The sequence below is a fragment of the Manacus vitellinus genome, unplaced genomic scaffold (assembly GCF_001715985.3).
Source record: "Manacus vitellinus isolate BGI_N305 unplaced genomic scaffold, ASM171598v3 scaffold_1_pilon, whole genome shotgun sequence".
Lineage (NCBI taxonomy): Eukaryota > Metazoa > Chordata > Aves > Passeriformes > Pipridae > Manacus > Manacus vitellinus.
The window spans coordinates 1,759,610-1,777,587 of NW_021939396.1; the positions used below are offsets into that span (position 1 = coordinate 1,759,610).

The 17,978-nt window shown below is 43.1% G+C and overlaps 1 protein-coding gene across 4 annotated transcripts in view; it reads left to right on the top strand.

The window, feature by feature from the left end:
• The window catches only part of TSNARE1 (t-SNARE domain containing 1), a 475,414-nt gene that overhangs the window by 157,582 nt on the left and 299,854 nt on the right, over nt 1-17,978 (top strand). For all 4 annotated transcript variants that reach the window (XM_018075435.2, XM_018075454.2, XM_018075450.2 and 1 more), the window contains 2 exons: nt 453-530; nt 7,455-7,524. In XM_018075435.2, the coding sequence (XP_017930924.2) occupies nt 453-530; nt 7,455-7,524 (148 nt within the window). The remainder of the gene's footprint in view (nt 1-452; nt 531-7,454; nt 7,525-17,978) is intronic.

Genomic DNA, 17,978 nt, shown 5'->3' on the forward strand with positions numbered 1-17,978 from the left:
GTTAAAAGTCCCACAGGTTTTCAGCCCATGGAGCAGTTGTGCTCTGCTTGCTGCTTCCTCCCTTTTCATGCAGGCAGGAGCCGCTCACTTGCCCTCCTGCTCTGGGGAGTGATGGTTAAGTGATGTTGTGATTGTGGTTTCTCATTCAGTTGGGGTTCTGATATTCCCACTTGATAACTGAGTTCCAGTTGCTAATAATTCCTACAAATGCTGTCTCAGTCTCCCCTATCCACCGTGTTGCAGCAGCATCTTCACTGTTCTGAGGGGCTGATCTGCCAGTCCAGTGCAAGTTCCACGGTCAGACACTGTGTAAAACTACAGCAAACCACCCTCCCTGGGCTAAATTTCTGCAGCAAAGAGAAACCTGCACCCCCCTTCAAAGGCCCATCCTCCTTTCAAAGTGATCAGTGACCTCCTGTATTAAAATATCTCTTCTGTTTTTGTCTCCACAGCCACCCAGATTGATCCCAGCGAACTGCAGGAGCTTTTTCAGGAGACTTCAGCCAACGTGTTCCGAATTAACTCCAATGGTGCGTATAATGAAAGGTTTCCCAGTCAGTTGTGTGCTGTCCTGCTGATGACTCCTGTGCCTGTACAGGGTGTGTGGCAGCTCCTCTTGTCATAGAGCAAATATTAATGCAGCTTTTCTGCTGCTGCATCTCCCGAGCAGCAGCACATGTCCAATACAGTCCTTTATAGGATGTAAAAATATTCCACCATATGTTCCATTAAACAGGCACAGATATATCCCAATCCTTGCTGATACCACATTCTTTTCTATTTTTAATTGTGTCATCTGTTACAATGGGGAGTTAGAGTGCAGAAAGGTGGAACAAGCCAGACTTATTTTCTAATGTGCTGCAGCACTACTGTGTTCAGAGCCTGTCTTATGAGCTTGCAGAACATCCATCTCCCTTATAAAAACACCAACACCAAGACTCTACTGTTATTCTTCACTCTGTAGACTGAGCAGAGATGCTGCTCCTGCTCCTGGATCCCCAGGCCCTGGAGATGCAGAGTGCTTCCCTCCTTTGGAGACAAGTCTGGCTCATCAGTTTTGTTGGATTAGGCTGGAGGAATTTATCTTGCAGACAGATGTAAACTAACATTGCTGAATGGAAGTTGATGTCATGGTACCCCAGTTCTAAAATACACTAATGTGAGACAGGAATCAAAAATTATTGGTGCTGATTTTACAAAAGACCTTGAAGTTGCTTTGGAACCACCTGGACACCTTCTGTGTCTGTTTTGTTCTGTGTCTGTAGGGACTGGGTGGCAGAAAGGCCTGGCCTCGGTGCAGGGAGAGGATTTTAGTGCCTCCTTGTTTGTGTAATGATGCCCCAGTGTGTCCAGGGGCAGAGCCCCAGTCCTTGCAGCAAGGGATCCTTGTAGAAAAAGGATGGCAAGCAAAACTTCTAAAACATAGTCATCTCTTCTTTAGAGGAGTTGTGTATGCTCTAACTGCCAGGAAAATTCCAGCATCGAATTTTCCATGACTACAAGGGTTTTGTGACCCTTCTGTTGGTGACACACATCCCATGTAAACAAGGGATTATGGCCCCTGTGGGAGCTTGAACTTCCCAGCTGTGACCATGGGTACTTGGCTTGCAGGTGGGTGAACAACCACACCAGAACTCACAGAAATACCTGCAGTAGCATCAAATTTGGTTGCTCCAGCACTAATAGTTTTAATTTGGCAGTGGTAGTGATGAATGGCTGTAACTTCTGCTCCAAACTGAGGGCTCAGTCTGAAGTTTTGCAGCCTGCCTGTGAGCCTGTGTGTGCTGTTACAGATATCAACTATTATCCAAACCAGCCAGGTTGATACATCTGTTCTGTAATCAAAGCTCCTACTGTCGTGGAGTTTATCCTGATAACACCTCAAGATGAGTGGCACATCTTTTTTTTTTTTAAATGCCACAACCCAATTTCTCTTTTCATTCTTTGTTAGAATTGCATTAATCCATTCAATTGAACAACCTCTCTTGGTCTTTGTTTCTCCTCTTGAAATGGTGATGATGTGTTTTCTGCTAAGAGTTGCCTGAGTTGAGTGCTCTGTGAAGCAGGTAATGACAATGCCTGTACTTTAAATGCTTAAAACTACTTTGCAAAAATGGAGACACAACTGTTTGAAGTCTGCAAACCAGACTTTAAAATCTGTGCCGTCCAAATTTCTGTGTGAGACATCTGACAGGACTCACCCATGGTGTGTAAGTACCTCTGTAGGAAGAAAGACATCAAATAAATAGCAAAGGACTCATTAATCTAAGGTTCTCACACAGAAGGAGATCAGGAGATAGGAGTTAAAGCTGGACAAATTCAATCTTTCTGTACGATGATAACTGGCCATTAGAGCTGCTTATGGAGGGGACCTGATGGATTTGGCTTTGCCTTGAAACTTTAAATCAAGATTCAAATGTCTTTTTATAAGATATACTTTAGTCCAGCTGCAGTCTGGAGTCTTGATGTGGGAGCGATAGGACAAAGTTTTATGGGAGGAAATCAGATTGGATAATCAGAATTGCTCTCTCTGGCCTTTAAAATCTATGAATCTATGAATTTATAATGCCTTTTAAAGTGCTTTCAGGTTGAAGAAATGCCCATAAGATACTCCACTGTTGTTGCTCTGTTCACCACCCATATTATTTTTTGTCTGATAAAGTCAGTTCCATTCAGTTTATATGTGTGGGTTTTATAGTCTTTCCCCCAAAAGTGGATAGAGCTTTACAGGAGAGGGATTTAAGATTTGGCACAGCTAAGCCACTTTAGGGAAAGAAACTTTTAGGGTTAGAAAATGAGAAAGAATGCCCATGATGCTTTCTGCCCTATACCATATGAGGGGTTTTACTCCTTTTGTGCTGGGCATGGTGTGTTGAACATCCTACAAACTGCATAAATCCCATCACAGCTCCTCTTTTCCTTCTTTTCCTAACTTGCCGCAGCCTCTCTGGGGTTTTTCAGGTTCCCCATTGTGTTTGGAGGCCAAACCATGCACCTGGAAGGTTCTTCTCCCTCCTGGGATGCTGAAGATCATGAAATCATAGAATCATCGAGGTTGAAAAAGACCTCCAAGATCACCAAGTCCAACCTTTGACTGAATGCCACCAAACCCTCTAAACCGTGTCAACTCATTTTCAAACACTTCCAGGGATTGTGATTCCACCCTTTCCCTGGATCAGGCTGTTCCAAGATGTCCCAAGTTGCCCACGTTATGCTTCTGTTGTTTAGCTTCCAAAAATTCCAGGTTGTGGGTAATCTCAGTAATATTTTTTCTACCTTTGGGGAGTGACTATTTTTAATGAAACAAGAAGTCAACTTTGTACCTGGATTTTAAAGCACCATTGAATTTTATTGAGTAACACTGCACAGGTAATAAACACCGTGTGCTTTATCCCTCTTTGCTCTCCTTACTCTTTTTTTACAGAGTTCTGAGCCTTTGGGGTGATTTAAATCCTTTTTGGGCACTTTAGGACTTCCTTCCTGACCAAGGGGGATTTTTACAGCCCTGAGCTGGTTGGGGCTGATCTCACACATAAATGATTCCTGCTCCTTTTTTGTGCTGTGAAAATGGAAATCTTCCTCATGTGTTGAATAAAAATCTTAGTCAGGACAGCTGGTTCTCTTTATGTGCTACTGCATCACTCTCCTGCCAGGTCATGAGCTTTATAGACATTTTTTAATGCCATCTCTTACAGGAGTGTGAAGGAGTAGAGGGAGATTATTCCTATTCTTTTAATCTGCTTTCTTTCTCTAAATCTTTTGGGTCTGTCCCTGTTGACCATAGGGAAGGTTCATAGGTTCATAGGGTCACAGAATGGTTTAAGTTGGAAGGGACCTTAAAGATCACCTAGTTTCAACCCCCCTGCCATGGGCAGGCCACCTTCCACTAGACCAGGTTGTTTGATAGTGCTTTGACTTTTGCAATTTTCATGGGTTATTTAATTTAGTTGATTTTTTCCTATTAGCAAACAAAAAGAAGCCAAAATGCTGGCTGAAATTGTCTTATTTATGGTTTTTTCTTCTGTATATTTTTGTCAAGGTTTTACATTTTGTTCAGTGTACAGCTTTTAGCTGCCTCTCACTAAGTGTCTTATAAATAAGTAAAATAAATAACACTCCTAAATGGGGTTGCTTTGGTGCATCCTGTCTGATCAGTGGAGGATATACTGAAGGAATCAGACCTGTTCTGGCCAGATGGAGAACCTGAGGGCTCTAGTGAGTCTCTTCCCTTTCTAATTCCTGTTACTTGCTCATTAATGACTGCACATAACAGGTTAGTACCATGCACATTACCTTGATCTTAAAGGCTGAGCTCAGGTGTGATGGAGTCTCCCTTGCCACCTCACAATGGTTTCTTATCCCCCGTTGATTTAAAGGATTGAAACCCTCAGGTTCTGTAAATCAGGGCAGTTCCAACAGCAGTGATCCCTTGTGGATGTGCCTCATCATGCAGGACCAGCACACGCTGGTCCTGTTAAAAATGAAGAGTACAAGGCTTTTAAAATAAGATACCTGTTTTAACAGTGGCTTCACAGCATCTCCCCAGCACAGCTTGATGTTTTGCTTCTCTGGTAGAGCTGCTGCTCACGTGGTCAGAACTGGTAAATTGAGAGGGATTTTCCACATCCAACACAGGAACTGCACGGGTTTTGATAAAGTGATTTGTGGTCAAAGCAGGTTAGATTTAGCCCAAAATAGCTCAGACTTAATCGCAGAATCATGGAATGGCTTTGGTTGGAAAGGACCTGAAAGATCATCTTGCTCCAACCCCCCTGCCATGGACAGGGACACCTTGCACTAAACCAGGGTGCTCAAAGCCCTGTCCAACATGGCCTTGGACACTTCCAGGGATGGGGCAGCTTCTCTGGGCAACCTGTTCTAATCATCACCCTCATAGCCAAGAATTTATTCCTGAAACCTGATTTAAACCTGCCCTTACCCCTTAATCTAAACCATTACCCCTTGTCCTGTCCCTGCAGACCCTTCTAAAAAGACTCTCTCCATCTCTCTTGGAGCCCCTTCAGGCACTGGAAGGGGCTCCAAGGTCTCCCTGGATCCTTCTTTTCTCCAGGCTGAGCAACCCCAGCTCCCTCAGCCTATCTCCATAGGACAGGGGCTCCAGCTCTCTGAGCATCCTCGTTGCCACCTCTGGACTTGCTCCAGCAGGTCCCAGAGGTGGTCACAGTGTTCCAGGTGGGGTCTCCTGGCAGGAGAGTGGAGGGGGAGAATCACCTCCCTTGATCCACTGGCCACTCCTGTTTTGATGCAGCCCAGGCCATGGGTGGTTTTCCTGAGATTTAGGAATCTTAGTCCCACTATTTTCCAGGTAAGAACTACATCAAATGGTGACCTCTGATTGCTCCAAAGAGCCTGTCTTATCATTTTAGGATGACTGACCTTTATGTAAGTGCATAAATACTATGTTCAAACTGGAATATTGGGTAAAATTATTGGATAGGGACTTAAACTTGAGTCATTTTCTCACCTGACAGACAAGTGCTTTCCTCATCTCTTGCATTCATGTCTCAGATTCTCTTCCTTTTATGTAAGTTTTCCAAAATCCTTAACAAATCTGATAGCTCAAGGATTTACCTCAGTGTAAAATGGCATGTGTGTGAAGTTTTGAAAGGTATTTTACAGTAGAAAAGCTGCTTCCTACTCCAATCTTCTCCAAAGCAGGCAGTAGTAAAATTCACTTTGAATTGTCCTGATTTTTGCAGGCCAGGTTGGGGAAGTTCAAGGATGCTCCAGCTGCTGTTTTTCCTTCTGGAGTTGCACAAATGACATTAACACTTTCTTACAAATTCAATGTCCACACAAGTCCTTTCTTTACCTTGACATGTTGTCCATTCTCCAAGGACCACACTCTGCTTTGTTTCCAAGGGTTGATGGGCCCAGAAGTATTTTTAGTTGATGTAAAATTTTGTATTTGAAATGGAAGGCTTGGGTTTGAAATGGATTGGGTTTTTAGGGTAGCAGAGAGGGGAAGAGAAGGAATTCTAATATCCATGAGATCTCTGCAGGATCAGATCTGTTCTTCTACAGAAGCAAATGGTTATTAGTGAAAAATTCCAATTTATTCTTTAAAACATTGTACTTCCTGCAAAGAAGAATAATTATTAGCTCAGTTATAGACAATTCCTTGAGGCTTTATCTTACTGAATCTTCAAACTCTACACTAAAATCTGTTATGGAGATCTAGCATTTGGGGTAGAAATATATGGTCGTATTCAAGTTTGTTTGAATATTCATGTTCTTCAGGCACATTAGTTATTTTTTGTGCTATTTAGTGACTTTTGGTGTCAAGCCAGTGGAGCCCAAAAGAGAAGAGAGGATTTGGTCTGTCAGTGGAAATATAATTAAGTGACTTGTTAAGTTACAGGCCAAGTCCAAGTCTGCAGAGTCATTAAAACAGAGGATTTCTTAAATTTCTGCAGAAATAATTGAGCCATATTTCTAATCTGCTCTTCTTTCTTTCCTTAAATACTGAAGCGTGACTGATAACGGGTGATGAGTTTTTACAACTGGAAGCATCCTGAGAAAAATTCCACATGTAAATATCAAGAATGTAATTTATTTAACATGTTTCATTGTGGAAAATCTTCAAATGCTTTTCATACTTGCTGTGCTAAGTCCAGAAGTAGCGACCTGTTTTTAATTTGAAAGTGAATTTGAGACAGTGAAATTCAAGGGTGTAAAAAGACAAAGACAACTGCACTCCTAGTTTTCTGTTACTTTTATATATACACACACAGACATATATATATATTTCTTAAATCTGAAGTCATTAAAAGCAAAGCAAACCATATTTCCACTTTCCTGGTGTCCTTAGGATAGAGTATCCTCCTCTCCTGATGGGAAAGCCCAAATATTTCTCCAACACAGGAGATGATCACAGCAAAGGGCTCTGTTTTAGAATAGAAATAGAAAAGAAAATAGAAATAGAAAAGATTTTGAGTGCTAAGGTCTTGAACAAGAAGGAGGAAAATATTGGAGTGAACATCAATGTTCTGCCTCTTAATTTTTATTCAGAGCAATAAATAGTTATTATGCAATTTCTTGCCTCTTCACTGGGGGCACTTTTCCAGCTGGAGATACTCCATGCATATCTCTGTGCCATCCTAAGGCTGGAAGAGTCAGAGACCTGTGCAAGGTCCATGGGATGGGGGTTTTCTTGCTCTTATAAGGGATCATATTCCATCATGTCATGGCACAGATTCATGGATTCACCGTTTATGCATCCAGGGAACTCAGTTTATCCATTCTGTTGTAATAGCTGTTGCTGGATGGTGTCCCCTTTGTCTTATGGGTTACTTGTTCAAATACTTCATTGTATTTAAAAAAAAAAACAAACAAAATAAAATTACCAGACAAACAACTGAACTAAAATCCAGTATTTTTTTCTCTGGAAAAGTGTCTTGTTCCTTTATCTTTTCTTTCTGTGCTGTTGACAGTGACCTCTCTGGAAAGAAGTCTTCGATCTCTGGGGACCTCAAACGATACTCAAGAGCTGCAGGATGGACTGTGAGTTTATTTTAAATTGCTGCAGGTCTTTCTTTGTCCCAGCCTTTTCATTTTTTCCCTCATCTATTCTCACCTTTTCTTCAGCCCTTTTATGGCATTTTTTTGTCAGGCTCACTTCTTTTTTTTTTTTGTTTCTGTTTGTGATTAATGGTGGTAGGATGTGTATTGATCCTATAAAACTTTGCTTGTGCTGGTTTCAGGTGGCAGAGAATGGTGGTAGATAAAGAAAAAGATGACCCACAGTGAAAGGGCTTTCTGTGGGTCTGGTCTGTCTGTGTTGTTATTTTTTTATTGGTTGTTATCTTTTTTTGTTGTTGGGGGTTTTTTATTTGTTTTTAAAGTGAAGCCAGAGTAGGATGCTGTGGTGGTTTTGGCTGGGATGGAGTTGATTCTCCTCATAGTGGTGAGCAGGAGGCTGTTTTGGATTTGGGATAAAAGCAGCATGGATAACCCAGGGATGTTCTAGTTCTTGCAAAGCAGTGATTATACAGAGTCAAGGCCTTTCCTGCTCCTCACCCCACCCCACCAGTGAGTGGGCAGGGAGTGAGTGGCTCTCCGGAGTTTAGTTTCTGGCTGGAGCTAAACCACAACACATGTTTGTGTAGCTTTTCCTTTTGTTTTACCCCTCTTCCACTTTGCCAAAGTCCATGAACCCAAGTAAAAAGGGACTTTTGACAAGGGCACATAGTGATGGCACAAAGGGGAATGACTTTAAATTGAAAGACGGTAGGTTTAGGTAGGATATTAGGAAGAAATGTTTCCCTGTGAGGGTGGGGAGGCCCTGGCACGGGTTGCCCAGAGAAGCTGGGGATGCCCCATCCCTGGAAGTGTCCAAGGTCAGGTTGGATGGGGCTCTGAGCAACCCTTGGGCTAGTGGAAGGTGTCCCTACCTATGGCAGTGGGTTGGAACTGGGTGATATTTAAGGTCCCTTCCAGCCAAAATCATTCTATGACTCCATAGGAAAAAAAAAAAAGAAGAGGGAAGAGGATATTTTATAGGTGGAAAAGTGTGTTGTGGGGTCAAAAGCTGCATCCCAGCATCACAACACTGACAAAATGAAACTTCAGTTGAAGTTGCAGTAGCTCCAGTTCATTAAACCCCCTCTCCCAGAGCTGTGTACACACAAACACGCACAGTTGGCTTTCATTGCACGCATGCTAATTAGAGAATTAAAATGGCTCTTCCAAATGTAGCCCAATTTATTAAAGATGCCTCCCTTAATGCAGCTTGCATGCAAAAATCAAATGTTTAGGATGTGGCTCTGATTTCCTGTATATAAGTGAAGTTCCTGCTGAGATTTGGCTTTGAAGAAAAGGGAGTTTGGGGTTTATTTCTTTATATTACCTTTACACAACTGCAATTTGCCTGATGGATCTGATTGACCTTCTCTATGCAATATAAACTCTCAGACTGGTTTTCAGTCTCTCTCCTTCTCTCTCCATTGGTTTCCTCAGGGCATCAGATCTGCCCTAATTCACATCTAGTCTGTTTTGCAAACCAGAGGATTAAAAATAGTAATAGTAATAGTAATAATAGTCAGAAGATTTGAAAGTAAATTTGGGAGGTTGGAGAGGATGCAGGAGTACAAAGTCAATCTGTGGAGATTGATGTGATCAGGAGAGATGTTTCCACGGCCAAAATTATTTGCGGTACAAACCACCTTAATCAGTGGAGATCCTTAGCCCAGGAAAGTCTTGTATCACACAGCTATTATGTTTGCTCTCCTAAATTACTCTTTTTTTTTAATTTAAGAATCAATTCCTTGACTCTTCAGAGCACTCCAAAACCATGGCTAGATAATTTCCTTCTTTCCTGAGCAGTTACATAAATAGGCACCAATGAGGCACTAATTGCACTAATTATTTTTATCATTAGTTATCATTAATTGTCCAGGTAGTTGAGTGCAGCTTATTTTTATTTTAAACATGCTTGCCTACCCTTCTTATCAGCCCCAGAATTCCTCCAGCTGCCTCCTGCTTCATCCCTTCTCCCCATTCTCCAGCAGATCTCTCCTGGTTCCTCCCATTTGGTTTGTTGTATCTCCAGAACAAACAGTTCCAGGGTGCTCTGCAGAGGAGGACCTACAGCTTTTTCCCCCTCAATCCTCTCCTAAAACTGAGGTGTCCTTCCATTGCCCCCTTTTCTAGGCAAACAGCCTTGAGTGCTCTACAGGAATCTCTGTTTCTCCTGAGAGCTGCACCAGCAGAAAGCAGCACCCCATGAATCACAGAGCTGGCAGAGCTGATATATCTCTGCTCAGGGGGGTCAGCTCTTCAGGTGAGACCTTTGGGGCAGTGTTTTCTGCTTGCCCAGCTGCAAATCATGGCTTAATCTTCCTCCTTTGCCACTTGACCCCTTTCCTTCATAGGTTGATGCATGTTTCTCCTTGAACACCCTCTAATATGGGAGATGGGAGCAGGGAGTGAGCATTTGGTAGGTTTATAGCCTTGGCTATTAGGGAAACGATGATGTTTGTGGGTATCTAAATAGTAAACTTGCCACAATTTCTACTTTCTTATTAAGTGACTCTTACTCTGCCTAAAATGAGGCTGTTATGCAGATGAGAGGAGGCAGAGTATTTGGGAATAGGGATTATTGGTGATCCTGCCACACAGGACATTCAGCTGCTATGGTCTGTATTCTGCATGTTTGCTTATCTGGCTACAGGGTTCTGCTAAAACACAATAAAACCAAGGTTACCTGATTCCTTTTCAAATTCACCCAGACTTTCTGCCTCTTAAGCATAGGACTCACAAAGGCATCAGATGAGGGCAGGTTTCTGACTGTCAAACTGGGCTGTTCCCTTTTCTGAAATAGTTTCTCTCATTTTGAGAGCTGAGTCATTGAGAATAAGGGTTGTATCTGTGGCAAGTGAATCTGGGAGAGTTCATCCCCAGTGGAATGCCAGCTCCAGTCAGAGAGACAGACTTGGCTGCTGAGGTGAGCAGGGTGCATATGAGACCCAACTGTGGATGATCGTGGTCTAAGTTCTTCCCAGAACCAGCACAAGTCCTTGTGTGCCCCATGCTTGGGGCTGGGTGTCCTGGCAAGTGAAACATGAATGTCCATAAAATGCAGTTGGCTAAATGCAACTGACCCTGGATTAAATGGGGAGAGAATGGGAACAAAAGGAAAGAAGGTGTTTGGAGCTGGGATGAGGAGCTAAGGCCAGGAGGCAACACCAACAGCTTTCTCCAGTGGTGCTTGGCTACAAACAGCATGTTAAGTACTGATATGTTGCAGGAAAAATCAACTGGTTTGTTTTCTGGGATGAGGGGGTTCTCCAACATTAGGTGCTGAAGGGAACTGGCTTTTAATTTAGGCAAATCAAATTAAATGCCCAGATCGAGCACTGACAGTGAAAACCAGTCTCTTTTCTTGTGAGTGATTTGCCTGGGTTATCTCCCAACATCCTCCACAAAATGGCTGGAAATGAAAGCATCCCTGTAACCTGGGCAATGCTCTCTGAGGAGTATGATAGAAGAAGAAAATAAAACCCAAAAACTTTCATTTTTTCAGTACCTGACCCTGTCTCATTGTGATCTCAAGAGAAGTGGCTGTGCAGGCTGCAAGTAGCACTTGTTGGCTACCTGGAAGCCATGAGACTGAACTTTAAGTGGCATGAAGGGGCCTTGATGTCCTTTCCATGGAGGCTGGTTGGCCATGGCAGCAATCCATGCTCTCCAAACCAGGCTTCCTGCATTGCTCATCTCAGTGAGGAGTTTGATTCCTTACTGCACGTTTGACCTTGTCTCACTACAAGGTGAAGAGCAGTAGGACAGTGACTCCATCACAGCTTATTACTCATTTTCGGGTGGGTCTGGGAGGTAGCCCAAGAGTCTTCACTCTGTGGCACTTTTGGATGCTTTACGAGTCAGTGACAGAAGCATTTCCCTGTTTAAAGAGGAGTTATAAGAAGGATATTTTTGGGGCTTTTAGCACTGATGAGATTTACTAAAAAATGTGTTGATTTCTCCTGATTTGAGAAAAAAGCCTTTTAGCTTTTGCTTCCCTTCTCCCATTGGCATTAATTTTTTTTGAAAAGTGAACATTATTGAAATACGTGGGATTTTTTTCCTGCACCTGAGAGAGGCCTCGGCTCTATATCTGTACAGTGGGAGAAAATAAAGCTGCTTTTCTCATTGAATTGATGCACAATCCTGGATAAGATGGTGCATGGAAAAGAATTCCTATGGCCACAAAGGAGTTTCAAAGTATTTTCCACCTAGGAAAGCTCAGTTTGAGATCTGAGCTGCTTCAGGGTGAGTCAAGTTCAACTGTTCTGGGAGAAACTGAAAGTTCAGCTTTTGTGTTGCTGCTCTTACCTGCGTTTTGGACAAAAATTAACCTCACAAGGCACCTATTTTCCCTGGACATGCAAGATCTGCTAAAATGCATGTATGGATCACTGTATTCTTTACTGGAATTAAAGAGAATTCCATCTTCCACACCCTTCCCTGGGAAATTTGCCACATCAGCTGAAAATTTTTTGAGTGATGAGTAAAAGCACTTCATAAGTTTATTTTGCCACCACATAACCCTAAAATCACTGGATACTTACGGTGGAGTATTGTCAGTTTGACATGCTTTTGGGAAGAGAAGCGTCCCTGGAAAAGCTTGAAGCCACTTTGAACAGCAGGAGTCAATTAAACTGTGGCAACGAGCTCTCAGGCTCAGTCTGAGGAGCTTTGCTGGATTTGTAGAAGCACTTCTGAAACTCTGACATTCAGGGTGTAATCAATAATTTTAAGATGGGCTGGAATGAGCTGTAAGGTTGTGTGGCACAAGTTGTTCACACCTTCTGATGGATAAGACACCTAAAGTGGGTGCCTGTGTCATCTCAGTCTGTGGTGTCTGTCAGGATTCAGCTCATCCCGATAAGGCCATAGAATCATGGAATGGTTTGGGTTGGAAGGGACCTTAGACACTGTGTAGTTCTAACCCTGCCCTGCCAGGGCAGGGACACCTTCCACTAGACTAGGTTGTCCCAAACCCTCTCCAGCCTGGCCTTGGACACTTCTGGGGATGGGGCAGCTGCAGCTTCTTTGAGCAACCTATGCCAGTGAAAGAATTTCTTCTTATATCAAAGCTACACCTGCCTTCTCTCAGTGTGAATCCATTCCTTCTTGTCCTGCCACTCCAGGCCCTTGTCCAAAGTCCCTCTCCAGCTCTCCTGGAGCTCCTTTGGGCACTGGAAGGGGCTCTTAGATCTCCCTGGAGCCTTCTCTTCTCCAGGTGAACGCACCCAGCTCTCAGCCTGTCCCCATAACAGAGGTTCTCCATCCCTCTAAGTATCTTTGTGGCCTCCTCTGGACTCACTCCAACAGCTCCACACCCTTCTGGGGTTGGGGGTCCCAGAACTGGACACTGCTCCAGGTGTACAAGGGCAGAGTAGAGGGGAAGAACCCTCTCCCTCACCCTGCTGGCCACGCTTCTTTTGATGCAGCCCAGGATATGATTTGCTTTCTAGGCTGCAGGATCTTCTACTCTTGAGGATATTGAAATGCCCCAGGGAGTGTGAGACATGTGGGTCTGGCAGCTTTGACACAGGACTTGTTGTCCTTTCACTTCTGAAATGGCAGTGTTAGGTGTGGTGGCACACCAGGACATCTCAAGTGACACCTGAACCACTCCTGAATCAAACGAGGGAGTTTCCCTTCAGGGTGAATGATTAACACAGCTCCTTCCCACCTGATTCATACCAAGAAATGCAGTAACCCTTGGCTTTTTGGGGAGAATTGTGAGATCATTTGTACCTTAGCTGGAGCAAAGTGATCTTTGCACATTCCCAGTTCCTCAGTGTGCTCCAGGGAGGATGAATGGTTATCCTTATGCCTTAGAGACTCACCAACCTGCTGCAGACGTGAATGAATCCATGCCCTCAGCTTTTCTGAATAGACATGAAATAATAAAGACTTTTTTTCTCAGTTAATTTTTATCATTTATGTGTATTGTTTCCTTTTTCATTCCCTATTTTACCACTATGTTTGATAAGTTGGAAATATAGCTTAAACATTTTTTTTTTTAAAGCTTCTGTTAAAAAGGTTTTAATTCCTCTGGAATGCGGATTCCTTTAGAGCAGAAAAATATTTTAAAGTCATAATTTACTGAAAGAAGATTTGTTCAAGTAAATCAGACAGAAGCTTTTAAGTGTCAGCATGTTTAATTAAGGGTAGGATTTAATAATATTTTATATGGTTTTGTTATAATGCTTGTATAAGCTTAAAAAAAAAAAAGAAAATGATTTCCATAAATATTTTGAAATGTCGTTTGATTCCGCTAATATGTTAAACCCTTCAAAGTAATACCTTCCCTGTTCAACTCAAAGCAGTCGGATTAACTTTATCTATCCTCCATTTATCGCTGCTCCCATCAGTTCCTGACAGGAAAAACCTTCTAGGTTTGGCAGGAAAAATGGGTTGCCAGATTGCAACATTTGCATTTAACTGTATAATACAGTCACCGCATTAGTAACTGTATTTATGTGACAGATCTCACCCTTAAGAATCCCAGAGCTCCAGATATGTGACATCCCTGTGATAAATGACAAAAGCTGGGGATGAACTGCAGAACTCTCCAATGATGATAAATTCATCTGCTTTTGACCGCCTTCCCTGCGTAGAGAGGCCCTTGGAGTATCCCCTCGCATGCCTGAACAGCTTCTAATGGTCACTACAAATCAATCTGTCAGAGAAGTTTTTCTTTTCAGTGTTTTCCTCTCGAATTGTCCTTGCCAGAGGTCTGAGGTGGCCAAGGCAAGAGTGTCTTCCCATGTCAAAGTAGCCTTTGGACATAGGCTGTGAATTTTAAGCCCTGCAGTGATGGAGCAATGATTACTTGCTTGTGGCAAGTGATGGATGCTCCAGGAGATGCAGGATGGGGACAAGCTATCTCCTCTTGAAGGTCTTTGACTGCCACTGCTGCTTCTGTAATTTTTTCATGCTTTTATGTCTCAGCTCAAGGTTTGTATTCTCTCCTCAGTGGAATGGTGGGTCATGAAATCACAAAGTGAGTGAGGTTGGAAGGGACCACAGTGGGTCATCTGGTCCAACCTCTCTGCTCCAGCAGGGTCATCCCAAAGCACATGGCACAGGGTTGTGTCCAGACAGTTCTGGAATTTCTCCAGGGAGGGAGACTCCATAACATCCCTGGGCAACCTGTTCTGGTACTGGGTCACTGCACAGCAAAGAAGTTCTTCTCATATTCAGGTGGAACTTCCTGGGCATCAGTTCCTGCCCATTCCCTCTTGTGCCATTGCTGGTCCCCCCCTGAGCAGAGCCTGGTCTGCCCCCTCCCATGGACAGACATGGGGAGGTCCCCTCTCAGTGTCTCTGCTTGAGGCTGAACAGCTCCAGCTCCCTCAGCCTTTCCTCATGAGAGAGATGCTCCATCCCTTCATCATCTTTGTAGCCTCCACTGGATCTGCTCCAGGAGCTCCATGTCTCTCTTGTCCTGAGGAGCCCAGCACTGGACACAGCTCTCCAGATGTGCCTCACCAGGGCTGAGTGGAGTGGCAGAATCACCTCCCTGACCTGCTGGCGATGCTCTTTCTAATGTACCCCAGATACCATTGGCCTTTGTGGCCACAGGGACACTGCTGGTCATGGATATCTTGTTGTCCACCAGGACCCCCAAATCCTTCTCCACAGAGCTCTACAGACTCTAGGAAAAAGGAGTCTGCTCATTGCTGGTGTCTCTGCAGGTGAAAACCTTGGGTTTTGGGGGCCCAGGTCTTCCCACAAACCCTTGTTCCCACCCTAATTTGCAGATTTTCCCATCAGTTTTAGGTCCAGCTGGTTGAACACCATGGCTGTAAGAACTCCAGGGGAGGTGAGGACCAGAAGTTTTTACCACACTGTGAGCCCAGGTCCTTGCACATTCCCTCCAAGGATCTGCAGTAATGTCCCGTGGTCTTTATGCCATTTAAAGCACAGACGTGGGTAAACAGTAATACAGAAGTATTTTGACTTCTGCCAATGATTAGATATTGTAAAAATAAGCCTTCTCCTCACCCCATGGCCCCCTTTGATGCCCCAGGTGAAACCTGGATGCTCCTGTGGCATCCCACGTTCAAAAGGGAGGGAGCATCCAAGATTTGTGGAAGCTCATGGTCCAAAGGAACAACAAAAGTCAGAGGAACCACAAAAGCTTACAAAGGTTTATTAGGAAATCATACACTTGGCATGAAAATTGGTATAAGTTAGTCCCTGATCTCCTGGTGTGAGCACAAGGCAGTGGGGTTCATGTAAAGGATAAAAGAGAAGAGAAAGAGATGAATTAAAGAGGGGGGAGGGAAGGAAGGAAGGAAGGGAGGGAGGGAGGGAGTGAGGAAGGAAGGGAGGGAGAGAGGAACAAGGAAAGAAAAAAGGAAAGAAAGAAAGAAAGGAAGGAAGGAAGGAAGGAAGAAAAAGAAAGAAAGAGAGAGAAAGAAAGAAAAAGAAATAAAGAAAGAAAGAAAAAAAGAAAGGAAAGGAAAGAAAGAAAATAAAAATGTTTGTCCAAGAAAAGTGCTGCCTTACCTCTATGTGGCCCCTTCTCCAGCCACATCCTGCTCTTTCTCAGTGTGTTTTTACCAACAATCCTTGCTCAGCTCCACAACCATCCAACTCCGAATGTTTGAGACATACACATTAACCCCTTTACCTTCTAGGTCACTCCAGCTCCCAGTTTGGAAGCCAACTTCATCCTCCAGAGAGAACTCTATTTGTAGCATGAAAATTTTCCACTCCCAGAAGTGTAGCTGGATATTTCTATGTGTAAAAATACTGCCATGTTTGTTTTTTTTCATACATTTATTCTTAGATATTTATCTGGGAAATGCTGATTTCACACTGATGTTGTTCTATTTTTTGTTTGTTTTATGGGTGACAGAAGGAGGAATAAATAAATAGAATAAAATGTTCCTTCTTTTTTAATCTCTTAGGCCACCATGATAGTTTTTTCTGATTTTTCAGAAGCTTTTCTGAGATTAATCATTGAAAAATATGCAATTTTCCCATCTTAATGTTACCAAAATAGTAGCTTTTTAGTTGGGATTTAACTTCTTTTGCCGTTTTCCTGCATTAGAAATGAAATGTGGTATTTGATTTGGTTAAAAATTGGCATTTTAAATCAACAGAGAAAAGTTCATCTTCCCTCTCCTTGAAAAACAAACCAACTTCAAATATTTTGCCACTTTCTTCCTGCAGAATTAGAGATAGTGCAGGACAAGTTCACATTCTGTTAGTACAGCCTGCAGAGGGCAAACAATTGTATATTTGGGGAGAAATGTCCACGGGCAGGAAGTTTATCTAATGACTTGTGATCCTGATTGGAGCGACTTCCCTCTGGGTTTTTAAGTACAAATTTTTGAAAAAATTTTTAGACCAAAGAAAAAATAAAATTCTTAAAGGGGGGACAGGACATGTTTATGGTGAGTTTTTATGCCTTTAGTTACGAGTTCAACCACAAGGTTCACATTGATTCACAGGGGGGATGAAGTTGGTTTAATTATTCCCGTGTGCAGGAGTGGAGTGTGGGGTTGTCAAGGCTGAGCATCCATTGTGCCCTGGAGTCCTCCAGGGCTTGGACACACCAATCCAAACATGCTGATGCTTGTTGGGATACTTCTGTTGGCTTCGTGTAAGGTCTGGTTTATTCTCTGAATCTGATGCTGCCCATAAAGCCGAGAGCAATGGTCCCATCACTGGGAATGAGGTTTGTTGTGGCCTGTGACCTGTTGTTTCTGCAGGCTGTCAGTGGAAGCAATTAGTGTCCTCTGGAAGGTTTGCTGGGCTTGAGAGGGGAAGAAGAATAAAAACAGGTAGAGTCCAATCTCAGAGAAGAGGAGGAGGATCCACCGAGCAGTTGCTTGCTGGACAAGTCACTCTGCATTTTTTTCCCTGCAGTGCTCTAATGGATGATTCCTCTCACACCATTCTCCATCAGGAATAAACCCTCTGAGCAGATACCCACCCATTGCAGGGGGCACAGCAGGGGATAAGAAAATCTTTAGGCTGTTTGTGTGGACATTGGGAGTTTTAATTGAGTACGGAGAGGGTTTTTGGTAAGTTACACTTTAACACTTCCAGAGAGCAGGAATGGAAGATTGGAGGAAATCTCGTAGGAGATTGTGTTTAAACCCTTTTTTCTGCCTTGTTTGAAGTGAATCTAGATAAGGCAGATGAGGATGGTCTTTGGGAAAATGGCTTGGAGGAATAGAAGTGAATAATGCCAGGTGAAAATTGAAAATAAAGATAATAGAGAATAGAGAGAAGAGAATAGAGAGAAAAGAGAGAATAGAATAGAGAGAAGAGAGAGGAGAGGTTCAGAGAGGAGAAGAGAGGAGAGGAGAGGTTCAGAGAGGAGAAGAGAGGAGAGGAGAAGTTTGGAGAAGAGAGGAGAAAAAAGAGAAGAAAAGAAAAGAAAAGAAAAGAAAAAAGAAAAGAAAAGAAAAGAAAAGAAAAGAAAAGAA